Source organism: Trachypithecus francoisi, unplaced genomic scaffold (assembly GCF_009764315.1).
Source record: "Trachypithecus francoisi isolate TF-2019V2 unplaced genomic scaffold, Tfra_2.0 Contig01579, whole genome shotgun sequence".
Lineage (NCBI taxonomy): Eukaryota > Metazoa > Chordata > Mammalia > Primates > Cercopithecidae > Trachypithecus > Trachypithecus francoisi.
In genome coordinates, this window is record NW_022681442.1 from 17,690,229 (window position 1) to 17,712,716 (window position 22,488).

General features: G+C 40.4%; 1 protein-coding gene and 2 long non-coding RNA genes across 5 annotated transcripts in view; 2 read left to right on the top strand and 1 right to left on the bottom strand.

The window, feature by feature from the left end:
- The window catches only part of LOC117066721, a 130,032-nt gene that overhangs the window by 54,960 nt on the left and 52,584 nt on the right, over nt 1–22,488 (top strand). The gene's annotated exons all lie outside the window — the stretch shown is intronic.
- Nucleotides 1,253–22,488, bottom strand: part of PLEKHS1 (pleckstrin homology domain containing S1) — a 30,812-nt gene continuing 9,576 nt past the window's right edge. The window contains exons 3-13 of one of the 3 annotated variants that reach the window (XM_033182223.1): nt 15,622–15,710; nt 15,403–15,509; nt 14,635–14,769; nt 13,226–13,301; nt 12,208–12,324; nt 10,031–10,150; nt 7,693–7,799; nt 7,036–7,203; nt 6,169–6,270; nt 4,759–4,894; nt 1,253–1,731 (exon numbers count right to left, since the gene is read on the bottom strand). In XM_033182223.1, coding sequence (XP_033038114.1) covers nt 1,552–1,731; nt 4,759–4,894; nt 6,169–6,270; nt 7,036–7,203; nt 7,693–7,799; nt 10,031–10,150; nt 12,208–12,324; nt 13,226–13,301; nt 14,635–14,729 — 1,101 coding nt within the window. In that variant the 5' untranslated portion in view covers nt 14,730–14,769; nt 15,403–15,509; nt 15,622–15,710 and the 3' untranslated portion in view covers nt 1,253–1,551. Of the gene's footprint in view, nt 1,732–4,383; nt 4,615–4,758; nt 4,895–6,168; nt 6,271–6,993; nt 7,204–7,692; nt 7,800–10,030; nt 10,151–12,207; nt 12,325–13,225; nt 13,302–14,634; nt 14,770–15,402; nt 15,510–15,621; nt 15,711–22,488 lie in introns of those variants that run through there. The other 2 variants (XM_033182241.1, XM_033182232.1) reach the window with 2 other exon arrangements.
- LOC117066725 overlaps nt 10,668–22,488 on the top strand; it is a 30,091-nt gene continuing 18,270 nt past the window's right edge. Inside the window, exons 1-2 of the long non-coding RNA XR_004430469.1 lie at nt 10,668–11,116; nt 11,321–11,426. This is a non-coding gene — a long non-coding RNA (uncharacterized LOC117066725). The remainder of the gene's footprint in view (nt 11,117–11,320; nt 11,427–22,488) is intronic.

The window sequence follows — 22,488 nt, forward strand, 5'->3', positions numbered from 1 at the left end:
ATTGCTTGTAGAGCAAGCTGATCTTAGCTGCATATGACCTAAAACTGCTGCGACTTGTAAAATAGTGGCTGGGTCTTTAAGAGAACAAGATACTTATTGAATCCAAAAGGCCCCTCTGTCTCAGCACTCTGGCCTGTGGGGTTGAGGAGAGGCAGGTGTTTGGGAAGGAGGTGTTTATTTGGGAAGGAGGTGTTTGTTTGGAAAGGAGGCGTTTGCTTGGAAAGGAGGTGTCTGGGAAGGAGGTGTTGGGAAGGAGGTGTTGGGAAGGAGGTGTTTGGGAAGGTGTTGGGAAGGAGGTTTTGGGAAGGAGGTGTCTGGGAAGGAGGTGTTGGGAAGGAGGTGTTTGGGAAGGTGTTTGGGAAGGTGTTGGGAAGGAGGTGTCTGGGAAGGAGCTGTTGGGAAGGACGTGTCTGGGAAGGAGGTGTTTGGGAAGGTGTTGGGAAGGAGGTGTCTGGGAAGGAGGTGTTTGGGAAGGTGTTGGGAAGGAGGTGTCTGGGAAGGAGGTGTTTGGGAAGGGGGTGTTTGGGAAGGTGTTGGGAAGAAGGTGTCTGGGAAGGAGGTGTTGGGAAGGAGATGTCTGGGAAGGAGGTGTTGGGAAGGAGGTGTCTGGGAAGGAGGTTTTGGGAAGGAGGTGTTGGGAAGGAGGTGTTGGGAAGGAGGTGTCTGGGAAGGAGTGTCTGGGAAGGAGTGTTGGGAAGGAGGTGTCTGGGAAGGAGCTGTTGGGAAGGACGTGTCTGGGAAGGAGGTGTTGGGAAGGTGTTGGAAGGAGGTGTTTGGGAAGGAGGTGTTTGGGAAGGTGTTGGGAAGGAGGTGTCTGGGAAGGAGTGTCTGGGAAGGAGGTGTTTGGGAAGGTGTTGGGAAGAAGGTGTCTGGGAAGGAGGTGTTGGGAGGAGGTGTCTGGGAAGGAGGTGTTGGGAAGGAGGTGTCTGGGAAGGAGGTGTGGGAAGGAGGTGTTTGGGAAGATGTTGGGAAGAAGATGTCTGGGAAGGAGGTGTTGGGAAGGAGGTGTCTGGGAAGGAGGTGTCTGGGAAGGAGGTGTCTGGGAAGGAGGTGTCTGGGAAGGAGGTGTCTGGGAAGGAGGTGTCTGAGAAGGAGGTATTGGGAAGGAGGTGTCTGGGAAGGAGGTGTTGGGAAGGAGGTGTTTGGGAAGCCTGATCGGGTATCACATCTCCCTTGGGAATCTTGCCTTCTTGCAGTGAGTATTTGCAACTGTATGTCCTTTAACAAGGAAGGAATTGTGTGGACCACATCCTCACAGAACACAGCATGTATTACGTGAGGGATGGACCCAATCTGTGTCTGTGGTGTTTGGGACAACAGCTGAGATAATAAGGCCTTCCATTTCCCCTAGGTCCTCCAATCATGTCATGTGACCCTCTTAACATCTCTGATGCAATAACCAGAGAGGGAATAGTCATCCCCATTGTTAAGATGCAGATGCAGAAATTCAGAGGGGCGTGCCAACTGTCTCCTATCACATGGCAGCAGCAGGTGGCAGAGCTGGACAGTCCCGGCTCCATCCTGGTTCTGCTGCCATGGGTCTGGGGTGCGTTACTGCCTGGCTCCTTTCTGCTGGCTCTTTTTAATGGCCGGACTCCTCTTGAGAGCCCTGTGCAGTCCAGGCTTACCCAGCTGAGAAGGTATAGCACTTTGGCATTTTGAGGGACACGTACAGCATGCAGCATGGAATGTCTTTGAATTTGGGATCCTGCCGATGGTAAGCTTTAACTTCTGAAACACAAGAAAGAAGAAAGTTAAATGACTGAAGATTATCTTTCAGATTGTCGCTTCCCAATCTGTCCTCATTAATACCCTTGGGAGCTGGTTTTGAAGAAAGTCCTGCAGTGAACTGTAATATCTGGGCCAGAAGAAGACAGGGATGACTTACTTGGCTACTTGGGTGGAAGGTGGATTTTTATTTTCTGGCATCCATGGGCCTGAGCTTTTAAGGAAGGATCCAGGTAGCATTGATAGTGCTCTCAGGGGTCCAATTGCACCAATAATTAAAAGACCTCTTGAAACAAGTGAATCAAAATGAAACCACCAGACAGGACTCATCCAGACAAGATTGGGAGGAAACTGAAACTTGATCAGTTTCTCCTGCAACCTATCATTGTCCTTCCCCTGCACACACCTCCCCTTCCTTTGAAAATCTCAGTTCTCTCCCCTCTCAATCCCTGCCCCATTCCCACCCCAACCTCCAATTCCCTCATCCGTAGAGTAACAGGAAGGAGAGTAAATGGGATTGACTCAAGCACTTTAAAACAGCAAGGGCCAATGGCTGTTCTTCCTTTGCTTTCACATCTCCCTTTTCCAATATTCGTTTTCCTTCCAGGGACCACGTGTTCGAATGTTAAAAGAGCAGTGGATATCCGTCAATACCAAGAAAGAAGTCAGGAATGGTGGCGGTGGGAAAGTAAAGGAATTTTCTGATCTTCCAGATAATCATGAAGATGGATACTGCATATTTCTCAGTAGCATGTAGGAGTTGTTACCGATTAGAAAGGGAAGGCAGAACAAGCACAAGAGAAATGCAGTTGCCCCCTTCCTATGCAATGACTACACAGTCTGGAAAGGCAGTCAGGATAAACTGCAGTCAGGATAAAGTGCAGTCAGCAACACCTAGGTACAGTTCCTGGATCTGCTCACAGGCAAAGACCCTTTTCCTGGCTTCTGAATTAATGCCTGGATCTTTGGGTCAGAGTAGTGTTTGGTAACTTTCAGAAGAGTTCAGAAGCTTATATTGGCCCCAGTGTATGTGGATCCTTTTTTTTCTTTTTTTGAAACAGTCTCGTACTGTCCGGGCTGGAGTGCAATGGTGCAATCTCGGCTCACTGCAACCTCCACCTCCTGGGTTCAAGCGATTCTCCTGCTTCAGCCTCCCAAGTAGCTGGGATAACAGGCACCCACCACCATGCTTGGCTGATTTTTTTGTATTTTTAGTACAGATGGGGGTTTCACTACATTGGCCAGGCTTGTCTTGAATTCCTGACCTCATGATCCGCCCACCTCAGCCTCCCAAAGTGCTGGGGTTACAGGTGTGAGCCACCATGCCCAGCCCAGTGTGGATCTTTGGCAGAGAAAATGTGCTATAGGTACCAGATTGTTGGACTGGGGCCCTGAAATCTACTTCTTTTCTGCCATGCACTCTCCTATCCAGTCTTCAAAACCTAAGCCAAACACCACTTTCTTTGAGACACCATCCTGGCCTCCTTCATATAGATTTACTCCATTCTACCTCTGTGATCCTGTGGCCCTGTGTTCATATCTCAGGGCACACATTGTATTGCAAGTAGCACAAAACATGTCTGCTTCATCCACTGATCTGTGAGCTTCTTAAGCTCAGGCTGAGGCCATTTTTGTAGCCCAGTATCTAGCACCCAGTAGAAGCTCAATAAATAGAAAGTGAATGACTGTGTACTTGCTCTGCCAATAACTAGTTATGTATCTTAGACAACTCACTTATCCTCCTGGGATTACTCATTTAGGGTAATGAGTAATAGGGATAGCACAATTTGTATGACCAACAGGACTATTACGTATTGCAGAAGAGATAAGACATGTTCTTAATATAGATATGCTACACAATCACAAAATTCCCAGAGCTGGAAGAAATTTGGAAATCATCTAATACAATGGTTTTCAGAAATTTGAAGCCAAAGAACTGTTTCTTAAGGAAAGCTAACAGGAAAGTCCAACATTTTGGACTTATCTTTTTTCATAAAAGATAAAAGATAAATGTGAGCTTCTCTGGTTGAAGACTCAGCATACTCTCTCTTTCCTCTCCTTTCCTTTCAGCTCCATCCTAGGGATGTAAGAAGTACAGTCTGAAAACCAACTTCTCACTTTAGTGAGAATAAGCTGAAGTCCAGAGAAGGCAGTGAATTTCCTAAGGTCACAGGGCTAGTTAGAAAGAAAAGTAGACCAGGGAAGGAATTAACACATGAAGACTGCAGTGACATGCAGGACAATAGCTAGTCCAGGAAAAAACGACATACCCATATATTAGGGTTGGTTTGTTGTTGTTTTTCGTTTGAGACAGGGTCTCGCTTTGTCTTTCAGGCTGGAGTGCAGTGGTGCAATCATAGCACACTGTAACCTTGAACTCCTGGGCTCAATTGATCCTCCTGCCTTGGCCTTCCCAAGTGCTGGGATTACAGGTGTGAGCCACCATGCCCAGCACCACATATTACGTTTAATTTTTGCAATACTCTATGAGGAAGTTAGGGCTGTGATGATTTCTGAGATGAGGAAACTGAGGCTTAAAAAATGGGCTTGAGTAGCATTCCATGGTCAATTGTAGTAGAAGTAAAAGTAACTGGTAACTTTACTGATTACCTAATATGTGCCAGTCACCTTTGTAAGCACATTACACATATTACCTCATTTAATTATCCAACAACCAGCACCATCATTAGCCATAATTTTATAGAAAAGAAAACTGAGGCACAAATTGGTTGAAGGAGCTGGTTTGGAATCCCTGCACCAGTCTGATTGCATGTAAGCTCTTTTTGCTACATCACTCCGATCTGAGGTCCTGAACCCAGGTGCTGTGTCTCTTAGCCCAGTGCCTTCTCCAAATGCTACTTGATATGAAAGAATCCTGAAAGAGTCCTGAAAGAACATTCTGTTATTTGCACTTGGTGGTGGAAGAATGAGGAGCCTTATTTATACTCAGGGTACCTCTCAGACTCCATCTAAGACCTTTTTCCTTCTGGTACTGATTTGCCCTGTTCAGGGCTGGTCAGTACAACTCACCTCCTTCTGGATGGACCGGGTGAGAAACAAGGAGACCTCGTCCAGGCTCTGGGGCTTCAGGCCATTCACTGCCAAAAGATGATCTCCATGGCAAAATATGCATCCCAGACGTGGGGGGCCTTCCCACTGAGACACACTGCAGGGGGAATACAACATCCAACACCAGTGTGAGGCTCCGCTGGCCAGGAGGGCAGGGCACGCGTGGAGTCTACAGGGAGTCCTGATTCTAGGTCACGTGGCACCGCCTCTGAAGTAGACTATCTCCATCTGTTTAGAATATTGTTTCCTCTGTCAGTACTACAGGAGCCTAACCCTTCCTCCAAAGCCCAGCTCAAATTATACCACCCTTACAAAGGCCCATAAAATCCTACATCCCATTCCTCTGCTATAATTCATTTCCCCTACCCCTGGACTTGTATTACATTGTGTGAGTACCTGATTTGTTACATTTTTAAATAAAATGCATTTTACATTGACTTGTTTGTGTGGCTGTCTTTTTTTTTTAACCAGGGTACATGACCCCAGAAGTATGATGTCACCTTTTTGTTTGTTTTGTTTTTTAATTTTTAAAACCCCATGGTTCCAAGTAAAGAAAGAGGGCTCAGCGTTTGTTGGAAGTGAGGGTGTAATGATTACACAATGAATATCTAATGAACAAATAAATGAATTAAGGAATGAAGCAGCTCAGTTACAGAGGACTCTACAGTTTCGGTCAAGTGTGTATTGAGCCTTAGATTGTGGACTATTTAAAAAAAATGGAAGGTGTGGTTCCTCCCTTCTTAGAACTTGTAAGACAACTATTGTGTAGTGTTTACATTAAAGAGCTTTCTTCTCTTACGAAGATGTAATCTTCCATCAAAATAAATGACAAAGTCTTTTTAAAAATGCCATATCAAATAGACAGTGATTGCTTTAAGAAAATTCTCTGCCACACAGTCTTTTGTGTCTGTGTCTGTGACTAGCAGTTTTTGTTGTTGTTGTTGTTGTTGTTTTTAACCTTGTGTCTGGAAGTCTTAGAAGCTGATATGCTTTCTTCTTTTAGGCCTCTGATTCCTGTTAACTTCACTAATTTCTCTCATTCATCAAATACTCATTGCACAGTGATTGGAAATGATGTCCTTGGGTCATCTGTATCCCTGCCCATTCTTCCTCCTTCAAGGAGTCAGAAATGGCTGCTTCCTGAACTTTTGGGTCCTATTATTCCCCCCTCTCACCTCCCAGCTGACTTTCCTGCACAACAAGACCCTGATTTCTACCTCAAAGACTTTTGTAACAACAGCAAGACAACAGTCCAAGCTTCCTGACCACCCAACCCTAGTCAGTGTTGCCAAATACACTGTTTCAAGATGTAATTGTTCTCTTCAAAGCTTCCAGCCCCATTTATAATCTACAGTCAAATCTCCAACCTACCATATCCGTCCTGCGGCTTCTGTGAGAGCAAGATAGTTGATGACATCAGGAGGAGAAAGGAAAATGTTCAGTTTCTCCACTTGGCTTTCATCAGGGATATTACTATGAACAAGACATTTGTAAAAGTCACATCAGACAACTGGCCCTGGCTCTCAACTGTACTTTCTGAGTAGACTTTTGGCCTCTATTTCTGAGATGATATTGTACAGGTAAAGGTCCAAAACATTTGGAGAATAATATAAATTGAAGTTACTGAAAAATCCTCTTGGGATGTGGTAGTGGATGGTAGACTATGGGAACGGAGGGAAAATGGACTAAGTTGGTTATATAACTGTCCACATCAGGCCAGTCTGCATATTTCTCTGTTGGAAATGATTCCATAGAAGAAGGTACGGAAAACAGTTAAAATTACGTCAATCGTACCAAATGCTCTTAGTATCACTTAAAGCCGAAATAACCCCCTCCTGGTCTATAACTAAGCCTCATGCAACTTGCATGCCCATAATTACACTCATGGGAAAACTGACTGACATGCTATTCAGATCGGTGTGGATCTGAAGTCTTGGGAGACTAGCGAAGGGGGGATTTTAAAAAATAGCTGGAAATGCCACCCCCAGCCCCAGGGACTGCTTTACTTCAGCTCTATCATCCCCTCTCCTTGGCCACAACATCAATGACGGGAGAAGATGGTCAAGTTTTTGGCTGACTTGGAGATTTTTAGGAATGGCTTTAAAATTTAATTCTAAGTTAAAAAAAAAAAAAAAAAGTGGGAGGGAGCCTGCCTTGCTCTTAGGGCCCATAAAGTTTTAGAAATTAGAACTTTACTTGATTAATATAGACAATTGCACAACAGTTAGTGAGGACGACCCCTTTTGGTCATTTGTGGTCTGTGCTTCCGTATCGGCAGGGGAAAGACACCAATCAATTCCTGAGCCTTGCTCTTGCAGGTGGAGGCCCCCATCCTGGGTCTCTGGAAGGGTCTGGGGTTCCTCTTTGCTGCTATCCACAGACTCGTGGGATGTCTCTTTGAAAAAACTAGAGTATAAGAAGTTAAAACAAGCCCTATTTTAGCACATGTTTTTACAGTGTTCCCCTGTGTGTCAGATTTCAGTAGCTAACAGCCATGTGAAGACTAGCAAGGTCTTGAAGTATGTCCAACTATCAGAATCACAGCCACAGAGAGATTCAAATCCAACAAACTTTCCTTCTAAAAATGGATATGGAATCGAAATTACCCTTTACAGTGTTTGGAGGACAGAAGCGAGAGTGTGAGAGACATAAATGCAAAGTAGAAGATAACTTCCTCGGGAGACAGAAAGGGTCCTGAGGATGTCATCGGTGGTTTTCTGTGGGTAGAGACATGACTCCCTCATTTTTGTGTGTTGAGATGACGGAATAATATGTGGAACCTGGTCTGTGGTAATGTTTGGCATCAGTATATCAACTATTGAAATGAACTGACAGTCATTGTTCCATAACAGCAGATGAGCAAAAATCAAATTTTTAAATGGCACTTTGACTTACTAGGATTCCATTGGCTCATAATGACACTCGATTCTTCCAGAGACCTGGTCTGGACCATCAGTTTCAATGGATTCACCAGAATCACTGGAAGCAATGACATTATCCAACTGTAGATAAAAGGAATAGATGTAAGAATCCCAGTTTACTGATAAGTCAGGTACCTTCTTATTTCTAGTGTTAACAGCTCTGGGCTCTGACATAGAGGTACAGTTTCCAGTGGATGAACGTGGTTCTCATTTGGGAAATATCAACCAACGTTACCTCCGTGAGACTGAACCAGCAAAGCTTCTGGAGGACTCAAAGTCAATTTTCTTCTCCTGGATCCCTCGTGCGGCTGACACAAGTGTTATTTCTATTGAAACTAAATTGCTATTTATCTTTCTGTTTCACCATTAGGCATTTAATGACATGAAAGCATTTCCCCAATCAGTTCTACTATAGAATCATGGCATTTGGCTGGGTCAAAGACTTTGACACAATGTGAAGCTGGTCTCAGGCTACTGTGCTCACAGGCAGCCCAAGTGGCTTCAGGGACGCTACAATGGTCTAGGAAAATACTGCCCTTAGGAAGCTCTCAATAGCCCCCTTAGAACAAGGAGAGTCACTTGTGGCGATGATTGCTCAGAAACCCTAAGGCCTACCTAAGTTCACCGTTAACCCATGATGGAAACCTTCCTTCCAGTCAAGCCAGTCTTCCCATTGGCCCCCTGCAAATGGTGCTCTTCTGTCACCATATTCATGCAGTCTTCTTCACCTAGAGTGCCATCTTTCCTTCCTGCCTACTGAAATCGTGTTCAGGCCTGGCTGAAGTCCCACAGCCCCCTCTGATCACCTCAGTTACTGCAGAGCTCTCCTTTCTCTCAATTTCCATTGCATAGTTTTGTACTTATTTATTTATTTTTTGTTTTTTTAGCTTAGTTTTGTCTGCTTTACTAGACTTTGCCTATCATAAAGTACCTAGCAAAGGCCAGGCCTCTAACTGATGCTCAATACACATCTGATTGGTTGGCTGGACTATCATAAAAGACTGCATCCCAGGAAACAAAAATGTGAAAATCTTTTGGTGAAAGAAGAACTATGTGCTCAAAGGAGCTTGGGAAACACCATGTGTTGTATCTGACTTGACTATTTACAGTGCACCACAGCATACTAAATGCTCTGAGAATTCTGCTAAGAAGTTTGTTTAACTTATTTTAACTGGGTGTTTCCAGAATTTATTTGACCCTAGAATGTTTCTTTTATATAAACATATGTTACCCTCTCATGGAAAACCCTCAGTCTGGGAAATGATGCAGCATTGCCACCCTCCATTCTGTCTTCCTATCTCTCACTTCCATTCTTTTCTCTCTATAGTCCACAGCGGATATAGCTGCTGGGTTAATACTAATGGAGGATAATTCAGGTTTTGATACTTCCCAACTCAGAAGCCATCACTTCCCCTATGCTGTGTACAGAATGAAGTCAACTTGGCATTCAAAACCCTTCATGGGCTGGCTCTTTTCTTCTGTTTATCTCCCACTGTGCCTTTCACACTCTAGGATGCAGCCTCACTGAACTATTCCCCATACATGTATCAAATGGCACTTCATCCTGGAAGCCTTCCTTGACTCTAGTAGAGACAGAAAATCTGTTCTTTTTCTATTGCTTCCGGAGCATACTGACCAGGTCTTTTGTGCAGCATGATCCTGTGGTAACTGACAAGACTATGCACTCTGAAAGCAGGGTGATGTCAGGCTCATTACTTTAGCCACCATGCCCAGTACAGTACAGTGACTACTGCTCAGAAGGCATTCAGTAAGGGCCTCCAACTGATCAGTAGACTGATTGATACACAGCACACAACTGATCACCCAAGCACCTTGGCTCACATTATTCTTTCTGCTAAGAATGCAGAAAGACTCCTCAAGACAATCCCCCACATCCAAATTTTACTCATCATGTATGGTCAAATGTCATCTCATCCCTGAAACCTTCCTGATTTTTTGTTTGAAAGTCATCTCCTCCTGCACTCCAGCCTGGGCGACAGAGCGAGACTCCGTCTCAAAAAAAAAAAAAAAAAAAAAAAAAAAAAAAAAAAAAAAAAAAGAAAGTCATCTCCTCCTCCCATTGCTCATGCACCCCTAGAATTTTATAAGCATCTCTCTTCAGCATAGAACCCTTCTGTCTTGTATTACAGCTGGCTCCTAGTCAAGTGTCAGCGCCATGAGCACGTCATCTGTATTTGATTTACCTCTGTGTTCCCACTGACCCTAGCCTAGTATTGCACGAAAAGTGCATTGCAGGGTTTCAGTAAATATTTGTGAAAGAAACAAATGATGAATGAACAAGAAGGGGTTACCTCTAAAAGAATACTTCGAGGAGTAAGATAATAATTCTCTTCCTTCACATCTTGAGTGGTTTCTGATAAATCTTGTAGATGAGCTTGCCTAAATCCTGGAGAACTTTTTTCCATTAAATGCTGAAGAAAAGAGATAAAAATGCTTTGCTTTTTCTTTGCAAGAGATAGAATTAAATCACATGCATTCTGGAAAACCCATAATAAATTAGTGGGGTTAAAAAAGACCAGAGGGTCTTCCAAGGTTACATCTGGAAGCTCACACAACTTCAACTTGCCTTTTGAGTCTGGGTCACCACTGAGGATGAAAAAATGTAAGCATAGCACTCAGGCTTTTTTTCTCTACCATTTGGAACAGTCACTCAGAACAAGTGGTTTTCTCCTGTGGGTGGTATTCTTTTTTTTTTTTTTTTGAGACAGAGTCTTACTCTGTCACCCAGGCTGGAATGCAGTGGCACAATCTTGGCTCACTGCAACCTCCACCTCCTGGTTCAAGTGATTCTCGTGCCTCAGCCACCTGAGTAGCTGGGAATACAGGCACGCACCACCATGCATTGCTAATTGTTGTGTATTTTTTAGTAGAGATGGGGTTTCACCATATTGGTCAGGCTGGTGTCAAACTCCTGACCTTGTAATACACCTGTCTTGGCCTTCCAAAGTGCTGAGATTACAGGCGTGAGCCACCATGACCGGCCCTGTGGGTGGTATTCTAAGTCACTAAGCTCTGGAGTTGCCACCCTCATCTTTTTCCTATTATCATCCAATACCATCTGAGAATGTAATTAACCCAGAATCAAGGTGCTGCACCTTTCCTGTTCCTGCTCCATATTTTTCTTTTGTGTTCTGTTCACACACTTCTATTGTTTCCATAGCAACAGAATTTGGTTGTGTTGATCATGTGATAGTATGAATTATAGGTTTCCATCTAGATTCAACCACTATTGCCTCCCCTCCCCATAGATACAGAATATTCTACTAAAGTAGCTTCTTTGCATGGCAGAAAAATTACCAAGAACAATGCCTCAGAGCAGGGGGTTTGGAAAAGACCCTGAATGTTCTCTAGGAAAAAAGTCAAGTTTTAAAATATAGGTATGTTTAAGTTCTGTCCATGTTTTAGGCTCCAAGCTCATGGAGCCAGATCACGCTGAGTTGGGGGTAAAGGAAGTCCACTTAATTTAACCAACAATACCACCACCACCCAGCAAGGCAAATAGTACTATTAACTCGAGCTAGTTTAAAAATCACTGGATCTATAGTGTGAAAAGGCAAGATGACAAATAATGTTATCTCTAGGGGAAAGGAGATATCATGAGTGAAAAGCAAGAGGTGCTTACACAAAAGGGTGAAGCTTCCTAACTGCTGCATACCACCGTTTCTACTCACTAAATGAAGAACTGAGGTGAGGTTTTTGGCATGGTGAATTTGATATGCTACAAAAAGCTTTTGAAATAGTTGGAGAGCTACCAACTAGATAAAATAAGGGGCTAGGACTCATTAGATGTACTTGGTATACGTGGACAGGGCAAAGTCAATGGATAAGTCTTTAAGAGACAAAATAGTATCTGTGCCAGAGGACAAAACCACTCAGCATGTTTATGACTAATATCCCAAGTTGGGAACATTGCAAATCCAAGAAAGCTGAAGGTCCAATTACAAGTCACTTTCAAGAGGCAGGTTACATTATATTTTATGTCTTCAAATGGATTTCATTAGAAATGAGGATGAAGTGATAGCTATAGTGAATGAGAAGCAAGATTGATCAAAGTAAAGGGAGGAAATTAACAAGAAACTTGGCCTTTGCCTGAGGAGTACAGACAGAATGGGCAGAAAACAGGTGGTGTCTGGGAAATCTTTTGGCAGAGGGATCTGTGCCCTCTGTGTGAAAGAAAGGAAGAAGTTGCCAGCCAGGTTTTGGTTTAGCAAAGGGTCTTACACTAGAATACCCAAAGCATATCAAGAGCATCCAAAATCAATGAATACGCTGAGACGTATTCAGGGCAAGCCCTGAGTGAGGCTCATCTGTGGTATGGGATAAACATCAGGGCTAAGAATCATTCTTATAGTGCATGGGGCTTTGAGGAAGGTGGGCATGATTAAATTCAATTGCTAATTGGTAAGATTTTTTAAGCATTAGCTGACTCCCAGGTGTGGTGTTCTGAGAAAGAAGTGAGCCCCATTACCATGTCCTGGAGACCATTTCTTGGTGAGCTGGAACCAACAGCCTCCGATGTGCTGGGAGGGCCAAAGAGAGGGCTGGGGTAGAAGAGGGTTCTTTTATTACCCAATGAGAGTTCCTCCTGCTCACAAAATAGGAATCAGTCAGGGCACGGTTTATCTCCATCTGGAATGAAACAGCAGCCTCTCTACAGTGCTCCTTGCCTCCCGTCTTTCCCCACAGTGATCTAATATCCATGCCACTGGCCTGCCAGCATTATCTCACCAAGAAAAGAGCTGAACTTGTCTCTCTCCTGTTTCTAAACCCTTGAGGACATTTAGCCTGACCCTCAGAGATGGCCAGTGTTTCCCTCCACCTGTCTTCTCAATTGTGTCTCTTTCTGACGCCCTCTGCCCCAGTTCCCTTTGCTCTAATCATTTCAGTCTACTTGAAGACATGCCTTGATTTCTCCTTCTCTTTGGCTTTTGCTGTAAGCATGGAACAACCTAGAAAACATGTCAAAAAATATACCTAGGGGCCAAAGTTCCATCTATAAACATCTGCCCTGAGAAAGGACTTGGGAACATTAGCAGAGGCCCTTTTAAAATAAATTTAAAATGTAAAACTACTAAGCACGTACATGAAAGATACGTTATATTAAAAATGCAAGATATATGAAAAACATTTTTATAGAAACTGCCCTAGACTTAATCATTCAAAAGGGAGCTTGTCATGCACCTTGAATAACAACGATGGAAAATACTATGTTCTAGCTACTACTTAAAAATGCCACAGTTAACTTTTCCTCCCTCTATCACAATAATAAAAGTCTGAAGTGTCTGTATTTTAGCTCTCTCACAAAATACAGAAGAATTTTTTTCTATTCTTAATCATAAAAAGTAATAAGGATGTACATTTTCTCACTTATTTATTCCTTGTATTAACGCCAGTTGCTAAGGAGGCAAAGGAAAGCTACCATTGTTTTCTGTTGAAAGAGGGTTGTGTTCAGGTGCCCTGTTATTTTATTAGTGATATGGAGTCACCTCTGTGTTCTGATGTGTTGCTTTTATATCCCGGAGAAATGATGACATGAAGGAGACCCAGTCTTTAATCTTCTCCCTGTTGGTAGGAATAAACTTTCAGCTGGCATGTGGCAACAATAGTGCTTGTACTTCTTTTGAACTAGAGAAGGATTCTTTTATGAAGGTTAGAACGGCGGTGAGAGCAGGTACCAGTGAAATAAGAATTTTTCCTAAGTAGTTTAAATGGCCTCGCCACCTCCACATTTGCACACTAGAATTAACGCTCAGCCACCTCTGCAAAGAAAGCTCAGAGAAAGGGAAGAAAAGTAGAAAATAATAGTAGTAATCACAGGGTTTGGGGCTTTGGGCTTTGACACTGATTTCCTTTATGTTCTCAAGCCAGCCCCCTAACCTGTCAGTGCCATTTTTGTGTAACTATGCAGGTGGGCCTTCCCTTAGGGAGTGCACGTGTTGATGAAGAATGTGCTTGAATGAATTTGTATAATCACATCTTTTCTATGGACTCACAGGACAACTTAGAAGAAAGCTTTAGTCAATCTGAAACAGATCAGGGTTTTTTATATGTTGACTTTGGCACTGTCCACCTCCTCTGCACAGTCTCCCCCACACCAGCTTTGCCTCTCCCTCAGGCAGATAATCATCCATGAAGAGTCCACTAGGCACCTTAGCTAGGAGCAGAAGCCCCTCTTAAAAACTTCAGACTCCTTTGGGGGCAAGCCTAGTTCCTCCCTAATATATGTAGCTTGGTAGATGTTTTTGTATTGGGTTCTTTTACATGGAATGCTTCTGGGGTGATGGTGACTGTTATTGGTTGAAATGCACTCTCCCCACCCAATTTGTGTGTTTCAGTTCCATATCCCAATACCTCAGAATGTGACCTTATTTGGAAAGAGGGTTGTTGCAGATGTAATTGGTCAAGATGAGGTCATACTGGAATAGAGTGGGTTCCTAATCCAATATTACTGATGTTCTTATAAAAAGGGGAAATTTGGACACAGAGCTATGCACACAGGGAGAACACCATGTGAAGACTGGAGTTATGTTGCCACAAGCCAAGGGAACTACCAAGAGTTAGGAGAGGCCCCTGGAATAGATCCTTCCCTGGAGTCTTCAGAGAGAGAGCATGGCTCTACCAATACCTTGATTTCAGACTCCTAGCCCCTGGAACAGTGAGACAATAAATTTCTGTTGTTCAAAGTTACCCAGGATGAGGTACTTTGTTACAGCAGCCCTAGGAAACCAGCTCAGTAACTTTTCAAGATATTTTAACAAATAGCAAAGATTGCCAAGATGGCATCTGATGTTGTAGCATGGGTTCAGAAAATGCTTATTGGTATAAAATATTTTGTTTTTTGGTTTGTTTTTGTTTTGCATGCAGTAGACATTCTGTGTTATCTTACTTCTCTCACCTGTCATGGCCGATGAGGAAGTATTCCCTGTTAGTGGTTCTGATGGACATGACCTCACCAGGGTGGCATTTAAACATCTTCTGCACAGATTGCATCTTTTCCTGGTTACTTATGCCAACTTCTACACTGGAATTTCTGTTAGATATTGACACAAAGTATTAAACCAAGGTAAATACAGAAATAGAAAACTGACTAATATTTTATATTGGGATTCAAATGGAATAAAACTTTAGATGTGCTGGATCCATGTTTTGAAGATTGTCCAATAATTTTAGAAGATAAGTTTGGATTTTTGATCTGGTTAATTAATAATTGAAATTATTTTGTTTAGCCTAAGATTCAAAAATTTCTATTTTAATTGGATTCTTGATTCCACAAATTATCTTTTTCAATTTTTGGGTGCACAATTTATTAAAGAGAAGACCAAAAAAAGCTGATCTAAATATTTTTAAAACTCTATCTTAACTTTATAAAATGAAAATTTCATCCACTCCCTCTCATCCACAAATTACGTGACTCAAACTCCCTAACTGAATGCCTGTTAATTAAAGACTTATCAAGTATGACATACAATATGAAACAAATATTCAACTATCTTTTACTTAAAGTGCTCACTATTTTAGCTCCTATTCAGTCACAAATATTATAATAAGCTTGAAGCCTTTGGTTCCTTTGGTCAATTATGTAAATTTCAATTTGCATGCAACTTGGCACTGTTTGACTTTATAGTATTTGTTGTTATAAAAGTTTTCTTGCTTAGATACACACTGATCAATTTCAATGGAACCTCGGTGATGATGGTCTTTATAATAAGAAAGACTAAAGCTCTTTTTCCCAGTCCTTGACAGGATGAAAAACCGCTTTTTCCAAGAGGTCTGAAAAATAGAAAGATTTTATGTCTTAGTTAAATCTCAGTGGAAAAGAAAGGATTTTTAAAAATGCTCATGAGGCTGGTGAGAGGCTTGTTAAATCATAGCGAATACTTACCACAGAGAAGAACAGCTGAGAAGGTGGTGATTTAATAAAGTAATCTTGTTTGCAGACTTCATTTTCATAAAAAAATGTAAATTGTTTGCCTAATGAAAGTGAACAGAACTCAGTTTGTTCCTCATACATTTCTGAAAAGAACTGCCTTAATTGGAAAACACTATTTATCTCTGGAAAGACCTTCAGATCATTCAGTAGTTATGGAAAAGAACACCTATAATAACCCAAGAAAACAAAGGACCAAATGTGTGATTCTTATTCCTCCACAGCCAAGACCTTCATTCAAACAACATTTGAAAGCATGTTAATTCAGCTCACACTTGTCTGGCTTTCTGTTTATAGAGTACGTCGTTGGCTCTCTACGTGTGAGCAAAGATTTGGCTCTTAGTTCCATTGCAGAAGCATGATAATTTTGCATTGCCCTTTGGCTTACCAAATAAAATCAAAAGCACCTGCTATTAAAAATGATGTGGCAAAAACTATTTGGGGAAGGGGGACAGGTAGAGCTGCTGCAGAAGTTGGGAAAGGAGGGAAGGTAAACACAGCTGCCTCCCCAGAATTACTGGATGCTATCCTCATAGCCCCAGCAGCTGTATTACCAAATCTTGAGTCTGTTTCCACTTAATAAAGAAGCTCTAATTTTTTAGTAAAGACTGCCCTTTCCAAAACTGAGGACAAACTAAACCTATAGCCTGGATGTGAAAGCAAACCCAAGCTAAAACAAAAACAAACCCAAAATGAAAAAAACAAAAATAACAACATCATGTTTAACAACATTAATTGTGTTTTCCTAAATAGTGAATGTAATACATATTTATTGTGGACATTTTAGAAAATATAGAAAATATTAAAACTGCCTATAATTTCATCACTCACAGAGAAGTAGTGAACATTGTAGAAACTTCTTTATTTAATCACTTCTGCCACCCCATTTTCTTTTTTTTTTTTTTTGAGATGGAGTCTCACTCTGTCGCCGGGGCTGGAGTGCAGTGGCCGGATCTCAGCTCACTGCAAGCTCCGCCTCCCGGGTTCACGCCATTCTCCTGCCTCAGCCTCCCGAGTAGCTGGGACTACAGGCGCCCGCCACCTCGCCCGGCTAGTTTTTTGTATTTTTTAGTAGAGACGGGGTTTCACAGTGTTCGCCAGGATGGTCTCGATCTCCTGACCTCGTGATCCGCCCGTCTCGGCCTCCCAAAGTGCTGGGATTACAGGCTTGAGCCACTGCGCCCGGCCCCCATTTTCAATAGTGAGTTGTTTTGCTTTTGTCTGCTAAGCCAAAGGGCAATATATACTGTCTCTCTCAAGTATTCAAGAGTGTTGATTAACACATGTGTGTGCTGAAACTACCTGAGGCCAGAGAAAGAACCGTTAAAAAAATCAGAGGCTCAGAAAAAGTGCCTGTTACCTCCAGCCAGACTGGAAAAACTTATAATTTACTGGGCATTGGATAGAGTACTCAGGAATGTCTTGCCTCAGTGTGAGGAATAATTAGCTGTATACTAATTACTAGCTCTGCACTGAGCACTGCTCCAAACCCACCTAACAAAATCATAAAAGACTTAGAAGAAAGTTGTTTCCAAAAAATTTAACTGCATCCCAGAGCAAAGCTCAAGATTCATAGGAATACAAAGATATTCAGGACCCAACAAGGTAAAATTTGCCATGTTTGGCAGTCCATCAAAGTTTAGCAGGCATACAAAGAGGAAGGAAAACATGATCAATAATGAGGGAAAAGTCAATCAATAAAAACAGGCCTAGAACTGACACAGATGTTAGAATTGGCAGAGAAAGTAATTAAAGCAGTTATTATCAGTGTTTTCAAGAAGTTAGGGAGAGATATAAAAGATATAAAGAAGACCCAAAGTGAACTTTTAAAGAGACGGGCGGATCACGAGGTCAGGAGATAGAGACCATCCTGGCTAACATGGTGAAACCCCGTCTCTACTAAAAAATACAAAAAACTAGCCGGGCGAGGTGGCGGGCGCCTGTAGTCCCAGCTACTCTGGAGGCTGAGGCAGGAGAATGGCATAAACCCGGGAGGCGGAGCTTGCAGTGAGCTGAGATCCAGCCACTGCACTCGAGCCCGGGCGACAGAGCAAGACTCTGTCTCAAAAAAAAAAAAAAAAAAAAAAAGATGAAAGCTACAATGTCTCAAAAAAACAGCAACAACACTGGATGGGAGTAAGAGCAGACTAAATATTGTACAAGAAAAGATTAGTGCACTTAAAGGCATGGCAATTGTAACTAACAACATAAGCAAAGAGTTAGAACATAATGTAAAAACTCGAAAAGAGCACCAGTACACTGCGGACAATTTCAAGTAGCCTAGTATACAAGTAATAGGCGTCCCCGAAGTGACAGAGGAAGAAATAAAAAATCTGAAGCAATAATGCTAACAATTTTATAAACCTAAAACTATAATCCCAGAAATCCAAGCAGTTCAATGAAGCTCAGCACAAGATACACACAAAAAAAGTACATCAAGGCATGTCATAACTGAATTGTTCAAAACCAGCAATAAAGAAAAAAAATCTTAAAAGCAGCCAGAGGAAGAAAAGACCTATTATATACAGAACAAAGACAAGAAATAGAGATACTGATTTCTCATCCGAAAAAAAAAAAATGCAAACAAGAAAAAGTAAAACAATTTACTTAAGGGTTGCGTGTGGTGGCTCACGACTGTAATCCCAGTACGTAGAGAGGCTGAGGCGGTGGATTTCCTGAGATTAGGAGTTTGAGACCAGCTTGGCCAACATGGCAAAACCGTGTCTCTACAAAAATACAAAAATTAGCCGGGCATGGTGGTGCAAGCCTGTAGTCCCAGCTACCTGGGAGGCTGAGGCAGGAGAATGGCTTGAACCTGGCAGGCAGAGGTTGCAGTGAGCCGAGATAGTGCCACTGTGCTCCAGCCTGGGCGATAGAGTGAGACTCCATCTCAAAACAAACAAACTATATTTAAAGTACTGAAAAAATGCTCTTTCAAAATTCTATATTCAGCAAAACTATCTTTTAAAAATGAAGGCAATTTAAAGACTTTTTAGATATATAAAAGCTGAAATAATTCCTCATTAGGAGGCTTGCAATATAAAAATATCAAGGGAAGTCCTTCAGGAAGAAGGGAAATGATAACATAAAAATCTGAATTTAAACAAAGCAATAAAGAGCACTGAAATGGTAACTACTGAGGTAAATGTATGAAATTATTTTCTTATTGAAAACATTGAAACATCAACTGACTGTTTAAACAAAAATAATGACAATGTATTGTGCAGATTATAGCATATGTACAAGTAAAATGCATTTCAACAGTACCATAAAGTCCAATAGGGAAAAATGGAAATACACTTTTGTAAAGTTCTTTTATTATATGTGAATTGATATACTATCACTTGAAGTTAGACTGTGATGTGTATAAACTCGCAAGCAATCAGTAAAATAACAAAATAGAAAGTAATGACTAATAAGCCAACAAAGGAGATAAAATGGATTCATAAAAAATTTGATTATTCCGAAAGAAAGCAGAAAAGGGGAAAGGGAGAATAAATAACCAATAGGACAAATAGAAAATAAATAATAATATGATACACTTACACTAGACTATATCAATAATCATGTTAAATGGTCTAAACACCTCAATTAAAAAACAGAGATGACCAGTTTGGATAAAAAAGCAAGACTCAACTCTATGCTGCCTGTAAGAAACACACTTTAAAGATGAAAATACAAGTAGGTTACAAGGAAATAACTGGAAAAAAAGATATGCTATGCCAATGCTAGTCAAAGAAAGCTGGAGTGCCTGTATTAACATCAACGTAGATTTTAAAGAAAATAATATTACCAAGGACAAAGAATATCATTTCATAATAATAAAGGGATGAATTAATCCTGAGGACATAAAAATTTAAACATATATGCCCCTATAACAGAGCTTTAAAATACCTGAAGCAAAAACTGATAGAACTGCGTGAACAAATGGACACATCCACAATTATAGTCAGAAATTTCAATATCCCTCTCTCAAGAATTGATAGAACAAATAGTTCTAAAATTGATATTTTAAATTTTGGATGCATTTTTAATGTTTTAAATAATAAGTTTACTAAGAGATTTCAATCAAGAAGAGTGATGCTGGCCTCATAGAATGAGTTGAGAAATATTCCCTTCTCTTCTATTTTGTAGAAAATCAGCAACAACACAGTAGGTTTGAACAACACTACCAACCAACATTACCTGATTGATATTTATAGAACACTCCACTCAATGACAACAGATTATACATTCTTCTCAAGGGCACATGCAACATTTATTAATATAAATTATATTCTGGACCATAAAACAAGTCTCAATAAATTAAAAAGCACTCAAATCATATAAATCATGATTTCAGAGCACCAGGAAATCAAATTATAAATCAATAACAGAAAGACCTCTTAAAAGATCCTGAAATAATCTCTAGATTTAAAAAATCCCAAAAATAAATTAGCAAGTTTTTTATACTGGATGAAAATTAAAACAAGATATCAGAATTTGTGGATGCCACTAAAGCAGTACTTAGGGAAAAAAATTTTTAATGCCTATGTTAGAAATGGCCATGTTTGATGGCACAAGTGTACATATGTAACAAACCTGCATGTTATGCACATGTACCCTAGAACTTAAAGTACAATAATAAAAAAAGAAAAAAAATAGAAATGGCCATGTTTGAAAAGAACAAAAGTCTCAAACTAATTACCTCAGCTTCCACCTGAAACTGAACATGAAACTGAAAAAAAAAAAAAGAAACCTGAAGTAAATAGAGGAAGCGAGATAATAAAGATAAAAGTGGAATTCAATGAAAGAGAACATAGAAAAACAACAGAGACAATCAATGAAACCAAAGTTAATCCATTAAAAGGATTAACTTGACAAACCTCTACCTAGGCAGATAGACCAGAAAAACTGGAGAGAAAACACAATTTGCCAATATTAGGAGGAGAGAGGGGACATATCTACAAAGTCTACTGATATTAAAAGGATAATAAAGAAATGTTATGGACAACTTTATTCCAATAAATTGGGCAACTTAGATAAACTGAAAAATTCCTTGAAATACACCAACAAAGGTCACTGAAGAAGAAATAGATGACCTGAATAGCCTCCTATAGCTATTAAAGAAATTGGAATTGTAGTTAAAAATTCTTCACATAAGGAAAACTTTAGGCCCAAGTGGCTGTACTGTTCACTTTGATCAAACATATAAGGAAGAAATAATCAATTCTACACAAAGGCTCCCAAAAAAATTGAAGAGAAGGGAATATTTCTCAACTCATTCTATGAGGCTAGCATGACTCTTCTTGATTGAAAACTCTTAGCAAACTTATTGTTTAAAACATTAAAAAATGCATCCAAAATAAGTAAAAATAAACAAAACATCCAAATGGAAAAGAATGAAGTAACATCATTTCTATTTGCAAGTGACATAATCTCATATGTTAAAAATCCCAAAGAATCCATGAAAACTACTGGAGCTAATAAACAAATTCAGCAGTATTGAAGAACAACAGACAAAAGTTAGCTATATTTCTATAAACCAGCAATAAATAATACAAAAATAAAATTATGAAAACAGTTCCATTTACGATAGCATCCAAAAGAATAAAGTACCTAGGGATAAATTTAGGCAGATAAAAAGACTGGTACACTGCAAACTAGAAAAATTGCTGAAATAAATTAAAGACATAAATTTATGGGTAAACGTTCCATATTTATGAATTGGAAGACTTAATTCTGTTAAGATATAAATACTACTTAAAGCAATCTATAAATTCAATGCAATCTCTATTAAAATCCCAATGGCATTTTTTTTTCTTGTAAAACTGGAAAAGCTAATCCTCAAAATCATCTAAAATACCAAGGGGCCCTGAATATCCAAAATAATCTTGAAAAAGAACAAAGAGTACACACACTTCCCAATTTCAAAACTTACTACAAAGCTACAATAATCAAGAGTGTGGTTTTGGTATAAGGACAGATAAGATACACAGGCCAGTGGAATAGAATTGAGAGTCCAGAAACAAACCTTTACATTAGTGGTCACGGCCATTCAATGGGGAGAGAACAGTCTTTTCAATAAATGGTGCTGGGCCAACTAAGTATTGACATGCAAAAGAATGAAGTTGGACCCCTATGTCATCCCAAATAATAAAGTTAACTCAAAATACATAAATGACCTTCACATGAGAGCTAAAACCATAAAACTTTAGTAGAAAACATAGGTGTAAGTTTTTATGATCTTGGATTTGACAATGTATTCTTAGATATGATACCAAAAGCACAAGCAACAAACAAAAAATAGATAAACTAGACTACATCAAAATTAAAAACTTTTGTGCATCAAAGGATATTATTAAGAAAGTGAAAAGACTACCTACAGAATAAGAGAAAATATTCAAAAGTCATATGTCTGACCAGGGCCTACTATCCAGAATATATACAGAACTCTTACAATGCAATACAAAAGACAAACAACTCAACTAAAAAGTGAACAAAGAACTTGAACAGACATTCTTCTAAAGAAAATAAGCAAATGGCCAATAAGCACAAGGAAAGCTGTGCAACACATTTAGTCATTAAGGAAATGTAGATCAAAATTACAATAAGAAACCACTTCATGCTCACTAGGATGGAAATAACTTTTTTCTTTTCTTTTCTTCTTTTTTTTTTTTTTTGAGATGGAGTCTCACTCTGTGGCCCAGGCTGCAGTGACTCAACCTTGGCTCACTGCAACATCCGCCTCCCAGGTTCAAGCGATTCTCCTGTCTCAGCCTCCCGAGTAGCTGGGATTACAGGTGCCTGCCACCACGCCTGGCTAATTTTTGTATTTTTAGT